Source organism: Spodoptera frugiperda, chromosome 4 (assembly GCF_023101765.2).
Source record: "Spodoptera frugiperda isolate SF20-4 chromosome 4, AGI-APGP_CSIRO_Sfru_2.0, whole genome shotgun sequence".
Classification (NCBI taxonomy): domain Eukaryota; kingdom Metazoa; phylum Arthropoda; class Insecta; order Lepidoptera; family Noctuidae; genus Spodoptera; species Spodoptera frugiperda.
Genome location: NC_064215.1, coordinates 1,763,766 through 1,779,776, shown reverse-complemented (window position 1 = coordinate 1,779,776; position 16,011 = coordinate 1,763,766). Strand labels below are relative to the sequence as shown.

Below are 16,011 nucleotides of genomic sequence, written 5' to 3'. Positions count from 1 at the left end.
TTTCCCGTTAAGCCGCTGTCGCCACCTAAATAAGTACCAACTGTAATACTACCGCCCGCCATCTCGCGGATGCAGGGATTAACATTGCATTGATTAACGGATTAGACGCTGCAAAGGGTGCTCTATGGAATATTTTAAATAGGTTTAGAGAATGGACCTGCTATTGTTACCGCTAGTTACGTTACTTCCATTATAAATACTGGGAATTCACATTTGAATTCTGGGAATATACGTAGTATTAGGGAACGAAAGTTTATTGAATAGTATTTTAAACTATAATTGACGTTTTACACCCTTTCATTAACATTTCAAAACTGTAATTTTAGCTACAAGTAATTGACAAAGCTATAGAGACAGACAATATTTACAATTATTCATAAAAGCTGTCCGAAGTGATAAATATAATAGAGTGTAGTCCCAAACAACTCACGACGTACATTCTAACATTATGACATTAACACTTTTCCAAGAAACACGTTTCAGTCCAATTTCGCGAAGCAAACTTAATTTGAAAGGTTTATTGAATAACTAAACGAAACGTAACCTTAGGATCCAAATCAGATTATAATCTAAACTTCTTTTCTGTGTATAAGTTAACGCGATGGCTTTCGTGGAACTTTAAATTGGATAAAATTGGAGCGGGGCTGGTGTACGTACCGTACTAGGTACTGTCAGCTCAGACGACGCGTCGCTCCAAGTTGCACCGCCGTGTGGGACATACTGCCGGCGGGTGCACACAGCAGGACTCATGCACTTCGACACGTGCGGGATTACAACACCTCGTTAGAAGATACTTTGAGCAAAATCTGTGTTTGAGAGGTACCTGTATCATTTTAGTGAAGTGTATTCCTATAATCTCACAAAAAACAAACCAATCTTATAAAGACACAGTGTTATTGCTCACTTTATTAGATTCACGTGTATTACAGTGAATAAGGATTTATTATTACGTTTCTGTTTACTACATGTCTCCCTCGGTTGTCACCCCCATGGCTAGTTCCCAGGCAGGTGGCGGGCATGGTGCCGCCGTGCAGGGCGCCGGAGTGCCTACATTTTGAGCGGAGTCTAGTTTAGCATTCTGCCGGCGACAGGTGGGCTAAGTTAGTACGCTGTTGACCCACTTGGGAGCCGGGCAGTAATGTAGCTCCATTGTTGACGGATATAACACTCGCCATTCAGACTAAATTAAATAATTCCAGCAAATACTAGCGACTTGGAGCCGGAGTCTTCGTAATGTTAGACACAGCTCTCTTGTTATATCATGGAAGCAAATTACTGTTATACACAACTACATGCCTAGGTTCATACTGTAGGTAAGAGTTAGATCTCTACCTGTACACTGAGAATAGTAGCATTTTGTTTGTCAGTTTCATTACTTTAAAACTTTTTCTTAATTCTCATCAAAATCTAATACCTAAGTTATGACGACTGATTATAGCATATATATAATATTATATTTAACTTCATTCAACATGAGAACAATATGTTAAAGCAAATAATATTATAGTGAACGCGTCGTATACTGGAGGCCGGTCAAAGCGGTGCATCTCACAACTGACAAACAAAGGCTGTAGCGCCGGAAGTAGACAATGGACACGTGCAGTTCCGGTGGCACGTTGCATTCTGTAGATCCGGTTATCTCACTTGAGCTACGGTTCTATTTGCCAAAGATATTGTTCTAGCTGTGAGCACCCGATTGTTAATTGTTTGCAAATATTTGCACGAGAGACGTGGCGAGTGGTGCATCACATTTTTAGTTAGAGGAAACTCCTCGTGAGGCGGGGTTAGATGTGTCGGGAACTTGTAAGACTGAAAATGGAAGTTTTAGTTGTGAGAATGTTTGTGTATTCTGTCTGTGTGTCTTGTAAACTTTATAATGCATCAACTAGAGCTACTGACAGCAGACACAAACTACAACATCGATATAAAAGTATATATGTTCATATAGACACTGGTTTGACTATAGACTTAAAGAAGGTACGGAATAATTGTCATGCATGCAGTCATGTCTCACTATAACTCCAATTAACCACACATTCCTGTATAATATGCAAATTCTAAACTACGTGTATGAGTTCAATAATTATCGCTATTCCCTGAAACGTACGAGCAGTGGTATCACATCAGGACAGGTATTGTTCACAGTGGCTTCTCATGCAAATCATTCAGCCAAGCTTGACGCTCCGCAGCTGATGTGCGGTTTGACAGCATTGTTTCATATCCATTGACGTTCTGCACGTGTGCCACGGATATATTAAACAAGAGAAACCGTAATGTACATCGTCTGTTTACTTATCATCGTATTTTATAACAAGAAATCGTTACCAATAATTTTCTTTGTCAATTTATCTGTTGAATTTCTTTAACTTTCACAGACACTTATTGTTTGTTTAGGAAGGTTTTATAAAACAATTGTTGCCGCGGAGTTTGTACTTGTTAATGGACTCTTAGGAGGAATCTAATACGATTGCGAGTAACAATATTAAGTTTCCTAGCTTTCATAAAGTTTGTGAGTAAGTGATCGTGAAGTAAGTCTGTTCTAATGCACTCGCTTCTTGCATGGTGCGAGTCCCGTCTAGTTATCTTTTGTAGTTTGTAACTCGCCACGTTGTGAACTAGTATTGTTATGTATGTCTTTCAATTTACTACAACTTCCATTGAAGACATCTTACACGTTGTAAAGTTTGTGTAATGTTATTTTTAAACGTTTAAAACGTGCACATTAGAGAATCAGTTAATCATAAGTAGACATTTGGTCATCGTATTTGATTTATTATTTCTATTTCCAAACCAAACTATATTTGGTAGACAGCCTCACATAATAATATTTTAGTAAACCCAGCCCACTTTTATGGCAAGCGTGAAAGCATATCTGACAAATTAAGAAAGTACGTGTCCACCAAAAGTATATCAATATAACTTGGAGAATATGTGTTGAACAAACATAATTCGAGCGTGAAAGAGCTGTAGGAGTGTCAGATAAATAAATAGCGTGAAGTAACAAGGACGCGAGCAACAAGTGAGACAGCAACACACATTTGTCACGGAGCAAATAAACTAAGGTGGCATTACCGTCCGACTGAGTTTATAACAACTATTCGTCTCAGTCCGGCCCGCCGGGGCCCCGGACGAGCTCGGGGCCCAGACAATAATGGTACCCCTGTACTTCTACTACGGACTTCAGTAGTATAATACTTTTAATATAATTAACTATAAAATTCTTGTGTTTAGGTTTGTTTTAGTGATATGAATGCAAAGTGACGTGCCCCCTTATCTTTATGTATTTGTAGCATGAAAGATATAGTCCGGTCAAATTAGACCAAAAAATTAGGGTGAAATTACATAAATTCGCAACAAGCTGAATTTTGGTACAATTGTTCAAAACACGATTATAAACAATAGCTGAAAGTTCCTCATCATTCCCGTGTGTGGAAAAAAAAATATTCAAGGTCAAATGTCAAAAAAATGAGTTTTTCGCGATTTTCAGCAAAACGGTAAGTTTTATCAGAAAAATACCTCAGACTAAAATTGAAGAACATAAAATTATCTATAAAAAATATATCAATACTTTTTTCTTCATTGTTCCAAAGTGGAAAAATGAGTGTTCCCCCCGACACTCATTTTCCACTTTGGAAGCGTCTAACTTTCAAACGGTTGATTTCGACGAAAAATGGTTTTAGGAACCTTAATGTTTTTTTAAAGTCCTATTCATAGACACCCATAACGGATATGTTAACTAAAAAAAAATTTTTTTGAATCAGTTCCATGTATGGAGTGCCCCCTTTCATTTTTAAATTTATGAATTTTTATTCAAAATTTTAATAGCGATTATCGAAATACATCAACCTACAGAGTTTCAACTATGCAGACCCAACAGTTTCGGAAATAAATGGCTGTGACATACGGACCGACGGACAGACAGACATGACGAATCTATAAGGGTCCCGTTTTTAGGCTACGGAATCCTAAAACTCACTACCTCATAGGTGGCGTGGAAACGTGTGCATGTTATGACAATTGCAACTGTTACAACTTTTTACACTGAGATATCTCCGAAACGGTGTCTCGTGAGAAAAAAGTATTGATTTATTTTTTATAGATAATTTAATGATCTACAATTTTTTTAGTCTGAGGTATTTATCTGATAAAACTTACCGTTTTGCTGAAAATCGCGAAAAACACATTTTTATGACATTTGACCTTGAATAATTTTTTTCCACACACGGGAATGATGGGGAACTTTCAGCTATTGTTTATAATCGTGTTTTGAACACTTGTACCAAAATTCAGCTTGTTGCGAATTTATGTAGCACCGAATGTCTAATTTGACCGGACTAATACGCAGATACGTTAGGAATTGATGCTTGGCCAATAATGACTGCTCTACGAAAGTTTCTGGTTCGATGCTCTACAAAATTTGAACTTTAGTTTAAGAAATAATTCACAATGAGATAAATAATAAGCCTGCACCGTCGGCTATACCCTTGAAAAAAATTTAGAATTTGAAACTCACTATATTTTCTTGTCCGCATAAATTATCTAGAAAACTGCCATCCGAAGTACAATATCCAGGCCTCTATACCGCAACAATGGCTGTCATTAAATCATGTGTATATTGCATCCCGTGGCATCCCTGCTCCCTCCCTGCGTTATTCAATACACGGCACAATGTACGCGGCACGTGAGCTCGTGAAAATTGTGCCTTTTATAAATGCAACAACTTTTGTTCCCACTATGATTTACCTGCAGTGTTCCCTGTTCTACCCTGTTCCTTGTTCACTGTTCCTCTATGTTTGGATGTGAAGTTTGTGGAGGTACTTACATGGCCTGTGTGCTAAGTGTTCGTGTATATTGTATTGTAGCGATTAAATGTGTGATTGTATAATGAGTGTCTAATTATACGAGTGTTTTTTGTTGTTTCTTTAATTCTATGGAATTAATTAATTGATATTTTCACCTGTTACTATAATTCAATTTGGTTGTAACTTTGTGAGAGCTTTCAATAAATTTAACCCGTTCTAATTGAAAGATGAGAGAAATAAAATGCTGTATCCAAAATAAAGTGGAGCCATCTATCGTCAATTAACGCAGGCTCCATCGGATCAGGCTTCGGATAATCAGTCGCGGGTATTGACGTCCCGACCGGAAATGAGCCGGCGCTACGTCACCCGTCGACGTCACTTCCGGTCCGACGCACGCGCCATTATCCTCGCCGTGTTACACTCGATGCGACTACAAATAATGCAATGTTAATTCTTGTCTGTGATTGATACGTTATGGACTGCTTTACTTGACATTGTTTTGTTTATTTGAATTTTATCTCGTGGAAGGCTAGAGCTGTTTATTGATGAGGAGTAAGTACCTGACTTCTAATAGATAATTTGTTGATTTATAGCAAATTAGTTGTACCAATTAAAAGGTTTTTTTAAATAACGTTTTCACCGTGCGGGAATGGAACCCTTTACACGTTGTGTGTCAGCTGGTTACCCGGTCTACCATAAACTTATCCATAGTTATATCTTCTTGAATTTAGCGATATTGTACAGAATCAGAAAATAGTAAGCCCTGTGCAACACGAGGATTATAGACCACTCGCTCAGTAGTCGTGTTTGAAAACTGACAAACATAGAAAAATAACAATTTTAAATGTACTAGGAAATAAAAGCAATTTAGTTTTAAACAAATTTTCCACAACATAACATAATGAATGTCACGGCACGGCTCCATAATGCACGTCCTTGATCACCCAGCGTGACGGCAAATAATAACATGCAATGCTCGCGAATTAGCGTGATTGTATGATAGCTGCCATCACGCTCATCACGACACATGTATGATGATAGCACCCGTTCCCGTGAGACTGGTGCACTTTGTGGAAGGAAATTGTTAATGATGTACTTTGTAAAGGCTTTCTTATAACTTCAGATATCAGGGTTTTACGTGGTGGACGTATCAGGCTGAGTTAATTACTCAACATTTTTATTAAAATGAAATAAAAAGTCAAAGGGTCAGAACACAGGAGCATTTCTTGATGATTTTTTTGCACAAATCGAAGTAAGAATCAGTTGTGTTACAAAATTACTGTTCCCATGAGAAACATATTGTATAATTGTACTATTAATCCCCGAAGAAGTAGGCACGTCATATATTAGAGACGAAGTTGAAACATAACAACTAGACATTTTTCCGAAATAGTTTTTCTATTTTTCCTCTTTAGGGAGCAAGTTTATCACCTAAACGCTAGGATACAATTTCATTAACAAGCACCGCGTTCTCAGGTATTATCCAATGAAGTAAATAACTATAAAATCTGTACAATGTGTACAGGAAGGCAGTACCGTCCGTGTCACCAGCAGTGTCAGTGTACAAGAGGAAGCTCATTACCCGCCGGCATCAATTACACGATACATCGATACATCGCGCGGTACTGAGGAGATTGTTATCCTGAGCCAGCAGGTCAGTGGAAACATCTTCGGTAAGATAGTAATTGTCTATCAATAGGAACTACTTCTAAGTGTGAAATAATTAAAAGTAACTTTTAAAACGAACATGTTATTGTAGCATTTTGCAACGTCGGATCTTAGGACCAGGAAGGACCAAAACGGTGTTTATACAACTTTTACATGTTATATACAGAATGATGTTTTTATATACTTAATATTATAAAAAAAGTATCTTTTTGAAAAACAAACGACACAAGAGCCGGAACTTATTCATTCGTTTGACATTGAGCAAGGTTAAGTAAAAATGTAAACAAAAAAGGACATTGCACTCCCACTAATGTGTATACTGTTGGGAAATATTTGCAAAGGATTATAAAATAAAAATTTCCCTCGCCAGCCGTACCAATCAGAACATCGTTAGGAATTTCCATTACTTCCCATTTATGGAAATGAATGACGCGACAAAAGAATGCACCGCCGCGACGCGACGCGACGCGCGGCTTATGTCGGATATGTCTTCAGACGAGGGATCAGGGTTCGTTCATAGTGATGAACTGAAGCGGGGAATACGAGCGACGGCCAACATACACTCAGAGAAAAAAGTACGTGCATACACAAGCATTGCCCAGGAATTTCTACCATTACTTCGACATGTATGTAGGCCTCGCATGGTGCATGCATTGCAATTAAATACGATTTTAGAAAGGTGCCGGAATAATTCATGGAATCCTCCATTACACATTGTATGGCATGGTAATGAATGACAGCACCGAAGAATGCACCGCGCATAGCTTCGCAGTCGGAGGAATGGCTTTACGAACGAGTCGACAAGACACAGCTATGTGTGGCTGAGATTTGGTGATGAGCGGAGCGGGAGCGGGCAACCCTACATAAGAAATTAAAAATTGTGTGTGTTACAAGTACTCCTTTGATGTTTTACTCCACTTTGTGTATCTAACCGTCTACAAGTTTAAAATAATTTCTTCAATATTATTTACCTTATCTATTCATAAATCACTACCTTAGTTATTCCTTAAATAAATACACTTTAATTCAAATTCTAAAGAACAAAGTCTTAACAAAATACTGGAATTTGTCGGTAAAATCACAAGAAGCAATCGTTTCATTAGTAATTGTTGATTTGTACTTGTTTCACGTAAACGTTTTAATAATTAGTTGCTATTTCTGAAACTTCTTGGAAATGTTATGTAGCCAGTTGTTTTATTCTCCCACGTATATTTACATTTTGTTTCAGTATCAGACCGTGTGGCTGTTGGCTAGGTATATCACGGGCCTTTACACTTAGTGCTTTAATAACGTTACACATAAAAGCAGCGTATAATGTACCAGTACAATTCCACTAAAATTACTACAGAATTGAATATTAGTTTATTACACAATGGGCCGGCTCGACCGGAGTAATACCACGGCCTCACAGAAAACCGACGTGAAACAACGCTTGCGTTGTGTTTCGTTGTGTGAGTGAGGTTACCGGAGGCCCAATTCCCCCTTCCCAATCTTCCCCATCCCCATTCCCGAACAACAACCCTTAAATTCCTAACTCCCAAAAAGCCGGTAACGCACTTGTAAAGCCTCTGGTGTTTCAAGTGTCCATGGGCGGCGGCGATTGCTTACCATCAGGTAATACGTCTGCTCGATTACCGGCATGTCCCATAAAAAAAAAACAATTTTTAAAGACAATAAACATTTCACTTCTTTTTAGTTTTTAAAGTAATCCCGCTAAATCATGGCCACTGTAACCGCTCCCATCCAAGCACAAGGAGGGAATATTAAAACCCATCCATGAAGAAAATGTTAGCAAAATGCGGTGTGGCGGCGCAGCGTGCAATTTTAAAAATTGTCCTGCACCGAGCACCGAATGCCGTGTGCCGCGGCGTCTCAATATGGACGTCACCGTGTTTGCCATGCAGCCTCCCAGCATCTTAGGCAACAACGTACTCAATCATAGCTGCTTGTAAGGAGCTCAGTAGTTTAAGTAGACGCGCTGCTCATATATATTTTGTAAAATATTTTCTTTGGAGTTCTTCAGACGACCTAAACTTATACAAGCTTGTTTGCTTCTTTCATTTTCGATATTTCTTTATGAATTCACCGTGTTGACAGGGGCATGGAAATGGAAACTATGTTATTGTAAAATATGAGTAAATGAAAATCGAAAGCTGAAAATTGCAATTTGTGCCTATTAATACGCTTTTCTATGATCACTAGAATCAGTTAAATCATCAAGACGGATTAAAACACATTTTATTAGACGAATCACTAATACCACCAATTCATTAGTGTTTCCCCCATTTCTTAAAGTCACATACGAAAGCAAACACGAACCGAAATCCCGTGTACACGAGCCACGAGCCACGAGCCCATAAATCATTTTCTTGCAGCAAAAAGTGTGTGCAGTAAGAAAAGTGCATTAGTACCGCATCCGCCGGGAGCCGCCGCCGCGTATAAATCTGCTGCAGATGCGTCTAACATCCGCACACAGATACGACCTGGGTCCTGGATGCGACCCACTCATAAAGATTAAGAATTGAGATGTAGTAGAATAGAAGATGGTAGTAGTGTACTAGGTACCTACACAATCTCGCACTGTCATCGTGTCGCTTTGAAATAATTTATTTCAATCAATGTCTGCATTTATTTACCAAAGAGAAGTTTCAATGACCTGTGTAGCTATCGTAGCTAGTAGCCAAGTCTATCGACAAATACATTGCTAAGACTAGTATGTGTAAATGAAGTACATAATTTTCATTTGTCGCAAGTACCAAGATCGTTAAATGGTACATAATTAAATTTCCTCAACAGATTCAATTTACTCGTGTATAGTCCTTGACACAGTTCCCTACAGTACGGAGAGTATAGCTATATACTCGTATATACTGAGCGAGTATATACAGCGATAGGAAAACAATCAGCAACATGTCCACGGTTCATTAAACTCCACACTTATCAACTAACAAATGGAAAATCTTACTACCAGTTACTGCTCGCAGATTGAAAATGTTTATGGCTTGAATATACCAACATGAAAAACTGTGTTAAGGTAGGCTGAAGGTTAACTGACACTATTGCATTAAAGTTTTAAAACAGTGTGGACCCAAGGACCAATAAATGACCAATTAATGGAAGTTATCGGTCCTTACATCTTCCAGAAGTTATAGATCACGGTGCAGCGGTTAGCAGCATGTTGTTCCAGACAGCATCGCTGCGGCTGAGTTATTGTCATTCGGCGATACCGTAGCAATACCGTCCCAATACCTACACCACTACACTCCTATACTAACTACGGCACTACAGAGCAACAACGGAATGAAATATTGCTTTTTGTACGCAGATTAATACGCGAGCAACCATCGCTACTCGCTCGCAGATCTCAATACTCCGTACGCTTTGCTCCCAATATTAATTTGTCATGTCATTTGCATTTAAAATGTGGCTTCGTTTTGAACTACAAATAGCAAACTCATCATCGGAAATTACACAGAGGCAGCTCCAAATAACAATAACGGAATTATAATTAACTATTCAACGGTCCACGTCAGACGGACAGCCAGCATCCCGGGCTACAAACACTACAATCTACTGACTAATGAACTAAGCCCAGGTTCTAATCCGAATTGCCCGAAACGCAATCACGGAGCAGCGCTAATCACATATGAGATCTGTAGCAGCACGCCGGCAGTGAGACGGAGCGAGCCGTGGACGGCACGTGGCCGGCGCCGGCCCGGGCCGTGTCATCTCCGGTGCACCTGCATTATCTACGAGGATAAGATGATGCCGGATAATTGGAACCTGGACTGAAGCTGGAATTTTGATTGAATGGGAATTCAAAATGATATTACTTGTCTTTGTACAAACATTCTAGCATTGAATGGATAGAATCTACGTTTGAAGTTTGAAGTATATAATTATTAAGTCCAATAACGTAGAATATTAATAACAATTTAGAAATATCGTCTTCAAACCGCTACATTAGTAAACATTAGACATTTTAGTTCGTTACACCAAAAGCTTTAAGAAAATTACGCACAAAGACTAATTGTATTCATTTTAAAGTAAGCTCAAAATAAATAGCGGCCATTAACAAAAGACAATATTTTGACAGGCTCTTACAAGTTAATATTATACGGTGGAAATAATCCTGCAGGCTCAGTATTTACTCAGTCTATTTGAAATAAATTCACAATTATATAAAACGTACCTTACTCTAATTGAGAAATCTGTCATCAGATAATTTACTACTTAATAAATTGCACATTCATTTATCTGGTAGTAGCGAATAATTTTGTTTAAAACAGTTGACAGATATTTCTCCTTACACCAGAAACATATATTTTATATGAAACGAAGCCCAGCAATATAACGAAGCAATGTAACTACGTAACACAAAGTCATTTCAAAAGAAAAACGTTATTCGATAACCCTTGCCCCCCACTCCAGATATTTATCTATTCCATTGAGTATTTACAAAGAGATCTCACGGAGTAAATGTAGAAATGTCACGTAATTCACGTACCTACGGCAAGGGCTACATAATCACCTTGACCTTTATCATTAGACGGAGATTTCACGACGCAGGAATCAAACCGACGTGGCATCAGTCCGGAACACGTCATTACCTCCACAAATTGGGGTCTACTTGTTGACCCGAAGGCCTAAATGGATCCTATAAAGGCCTCGGAGATATATTGAGCGTCGTTACAGGAAATTGGGGTAAGCAGAGGTTACCGTAGCGATCGGAAAATCAGAGGTGGAAAGTTATTGACTTTTGTAATAGGGCGTTCGATTGGGAGGGAAATTAATACTTTTGATAAGTTAATATAATTACAAATCTACGTTAAAATAAACTGTCCTAATGTAGATGACTATCCTGAGTTGAAATCACAGTACAATTATTTTAAGCGACTGTATTACAATGAAGTTTAAATTCATACCTTAAATTGCTGGAAAAACACTGAATTATACCGCTGTCTATTACATATTTTTTTCGAAATGTAATGACACAATTAAATAAACAAATTGTACCTACATACCTACCTATAATCACGTTTGAAAGTGCAAAAAAATGTTTCCATTAAATCATTATCTGTCGCTGTGTGGCAGGCAATAGGCACTAAGTCGCGGGCTATTGTCGAACATTCTCGATTAGTCATCGCGAGTGCTCGAGTGCTCAAACAGAATTAGTTCCACCAGCGGCTGCCAGGAGCAAGGTCGCCACTGTTCTCCACAACTACAATACAATACTTTTTACATGGGTATGTAATTGTTATAATGTGCCGACAGTTAAAGTAATCACGTGAGTATAGAATAGACATCAGTGAGTCGTACTGGGTGGTGAGGTTGTTTCCCCGAAGGATATATTGCTGATAGGTGTGTTTTTGTTGTATGACTTTCTAAAGTACCTTTTTAATACATATTTAAGTTTTGGAAAAAGACAGTTTAGTTAAAGGTAAATATGTAGAAACTATTCAATTTGAGTAAATAAATATTGGATATATTTTAATAGGTACCTATATTGTAGTTTTACCAATACCAAAACATTTAATAAAGCAAGTCGCCGAAAAACCCACAACCCAAAAAGACAAACTTCCCCAAAAGTACCAAAAATAATTAAAACCACATATTCCTCCATACCTGCATACATTAAAAAGAATCAAAAACGAAATAAACTCAGCTTTGTCCGCTGAGGTCGTAACGTGCACACTTTACGAGCAATCAGCGGAGAGCGTTGTATCGGCACGCCAATGACCTTGACATTGCCCGTGACCTTGGGCTGCTGACGCCGGTGATGCGGGCCGGAATGCCAACGACATGACCTTGGACCGGCCGCCAGATCCGTGGTGCTATCGCACACCTTTATATTCATTAACATAAGTATCATTATGGCTTTTGTTTGACAATGGGGTAGGTAGAAATATATCTAAAGGCTTTTCACCAAGTCTAACGTTATGAGTTGCATGTAATACGCTATGAACCTATTGTAAAGTAAAAAATATGCAGTTTTGGCCGACCCGGAAATCGAATTCAAAACGTCTTGCTTAGCATTCGGCATTCAACATTTATTTAATAAACAAGGTATGTCTCTACATTAACGCTCACTTTAGACGCTAAGGTAGGTAAACAAAAACACACCTGCTAAGGATACTAAGAAGATGGTTGGAAACAGGAAAAACAACTAAGTCTACAAAAAAATAATAATTAGTGTTTTTACCTTTCAGAACCGATGATATTGGTTTCTCCCCTGTGTAAAGGAAAAAAATATTATACTTATTGTTTTTTTATTGGTAATCAATGCTCAAGGGAGTTATTGAATTAAAAAAGTTAATTAATCACGAGTTCTTTCTGATGAGGATAAAGCTAATCAGTGTCTATCAGGCTACAAGATTAACTATTAAACGCTAAGATATATAAGTGGGAGCTAACTACGTCATTTCTAAGAATAAAACGTACACAGAAGTGACGTCAAACAATATTTCAAGTCAATATGTCGTCGAAAGTACCTACTATTTTCCGTAAGAAAAAGAAATATGTGTCTAACCTTTTAAAATAATCTACCAGGCGGACATGGACAAGAAAATTAGTCTTCTGCCCTATTGTTTGGGTTAAATTGTACTATGTATAAAGAAAAAAATATCTTGTGTCAGTCCCTTGTATTGCCTATACATATCTGTCATTATATAGATGTTTTGTTATATTATATCTAATGATTGTCAATCAAAAGTCGTTGAAGTAATAAATGATTATAAGGAAACTACGATCGACTTTCGAAATGAAACCTTGATCAATACAATCAGTGATATCAAACATTATGATTGGTTCACAAATAGAGGAACCCTTGCGTAATCATTTATCTTCACGGCTCGTTAAATACGAGTACATACAGAAATAAATAAACATTACAATACCAGCTGGCCATGTTTGTGTGTCTCGAAACGTACCTGGAATGAGGAAACATAGATTGTTAGTAAACATAATATATCAATCAAATAATTGTGTATAAATATCGGTAACATCAAGGTATCTTTGACCTTAGGGGGTATTTTTGACCTAAATTCTATAACCAATAGGAATCGAGAACAAAGCGTTAGTTTTTAATTGATCTAAAAATGTGTGTCATAGTTACTCCGTAAAGTCATTGGATGATTTTCCCCCTCAAAAAAAAAAAAAAAAAAAAAAAATAGGGTACAAGAAACCCAATGTTCCGGTATGTAAAAATACAGATGTCATGATGACGATAGAATAAGGCTTCCTGTACAAACAAGAGGTTTCTCCTTGAGTGTGGTCAAGTAATGGACTACCAATGATAACGTCATAAAGAGACAAATAAACAGTCATCCACATCCACACTAATAAAGCTGAACATTTAATTTGTTTGTATGTTTGTTTATTTGTGAACGATCCGATCTGGATAATTCTTTTTGTGTTGGATTGTGTATATCGAGAAAAGTTGAGAAAAACATCACGCTATGACCAATAGGAGTCGAGCAGCAAGTAAAACCACGCAGGAGTATCTAGTTTCTGAATAATCTTGTACATAATGGAAATGTCGAGTGCGTATCTATGACAAATCAGACAGATTGGATTTTAGTATCTATGTAATGGGGACCTGTTGGCATCGTTCGTGCTCAGGGATCCGTAGCTACCTTGACATGAACATTGAATGCCTAAATTGGATTCCTAGATCTATGTTGGGAATGTAACCTTGGAAGACACTATTAGATCCGTGTAAGAATCAACACCTATTCATCTATTATATAAAGTTCAATATAATCATAGTGAAAAGTGGATGTCAAAGTTCATGGATAAAAAAGCCTAACGTTATGTTATTTTTAACCGACGTCAAAAAGAGAAGGTTCTCAGCTTGATCTGTTTGTGTGTATCTCTATGTATGTTTGTACGCAATTATCTTGCGTTTGGCTGAACCGGTTTGAAGCATGGTATTTTTCAGACTTAGGAGAAGGTTTCAGGTATATTATCCGACTTAAAAAAAATGAGGTTCGCCTTAAAAGTTTCGAAGGCAGTATACAAGACCATTAAAAAAATACTATTGTTTAAAATTTCAGTATTTACAGCGCTATCAGAGTGTATACTGTAAAAGTAAGTTACACAACAGTTTCAGCCGCCAGTATCCGAGTACCTAGGACGTAATTAGAAAACCTATGCGCGTGAAGTGTGGAGATTCTATTACAGGTAATGTTAACCATTACTAAATATTATGTATTGTAGTATATAAGTAGGTGCGGACTAGAAGCGGACAGCTGCTGTTATCATAACAATACTGAGGTGTTGGAATTTTATATGTCTGAAAAGGATATGAATGTTTATGAAACTAAAATATCAAAATATCAGGTGCAAAGTTAATTATTTTATTCTATAGGTTCGGAAACCTACAAGTGTGGAAAGATACGTATCATAACAAATACTGATCGTGAAACACTTTGATTTCGTAAAGAGTCGAATGAAACACGTCCCTATTAACTAAGAGTTAAATCTTATCTATAAAAAAATGTTTGTGACAAATGAACATAATACATGTCGTACATCTATATTTAGAGCAATAAACTATTAACTTATTATCAGACCAAAACTAACGTAATACTTTGACAAAATAACAACACAAATACGCCCGTACTAATAGAATTCTAGTAACAAAAACAAGGCAAGATCCTGACATAATTCCAGGTGAAACATCTATAGAGACTCGTCAAAGCTATACAGTATCACAAGCTTTGACAGCAGAGCGGTTAGCTCCAATTAGCAAAGAGGGGAGGCTTAGGAACAACCCTAATTCCTTACTTCGTTTGGAGCAACGAGCATTAATATGCAGTATTGGTGGGAGGGGGGTTGTATTCGTTATTGTGCAGTGGTTATCTTTTTTGTGGATGATTGGTTCATTTGGAAATGAATTGAGTTGTTTTAATTTTTCTTTGTGTCATGGACTTAAATTGTCATATTTCATGATTAGGTACATGGACATCTTTTGGAATTGGAATGGCGTAACACGAATATTAATTCGATCAATCAAATGAAAAGACATGGGGTGTACCAGGTATTGATAATATACTTACATAATTATTATCATTCTCACTTAAGTAAGGGTAAATACGTCTTAATAATTTATAAATATTTCTTCATACCAATTTGTCAAAATCATCATTGAAAGGATTGTAATGGGATTATACGAGATAACATGTGTGTGTGTGTGTGTGTGATCGTTTAGCATATCAACAACGACTTCGGCATAAGTATGAACGTCAATACCCCCGCGCACCCCCGCGCTACCCCCGCGCTACCCCGGGGACTCCCCCGGCTGCGTTCGGAAACTCGCATAAATTATCCCCGCCAGTTAATTAAATTAACTTGATGCTTCGTTCAGAAACAGTATGGTACTGTACAAGTAATTGAAATCAAGTTTGGGAATATGTAAATATGTTACGTCTCGGAGTTTGTGCCCACTCCGGATAGTTACGTGTAACACGGTTAACTGTTCACCCTGTTTGGTTCCAATGGAGACCGACGTTACACAAACGATCATTCCAATTGTTTATGC

General features: G+C 37.6%; 1 protein-coding gene across 4 annotated transcripts in view; it reads right to left on the bottom strand.

Annotated features, from left to right (window-relative positions):
* The window catches only part of LOC118272398 (low-density lipoprotein receptor-related protein 2), a 179,321-nt gene that overhangs the window by 71,097 nt on the left and 92,213 nt on the right, over nt 1–16,011 (bottom strand). For 2 of the 4 annotated variants that reach the window (XM_035588883.2, XM_035588885.2), the window contains exon 2: nt 12,673–12,702. The exons of the other annotated variants lie outside the window; for them this stretch is intronic. In XM_035588883.2, the coding sequence (XP_035444776.1) occupies nt 12,673–12,702 (30 nt within the window). The remainder of the gene's footprint in view (nt 1–12,672; nt 12,703–16,011) is intronic. 4 annotated transcript variants of the gene reach the window in all.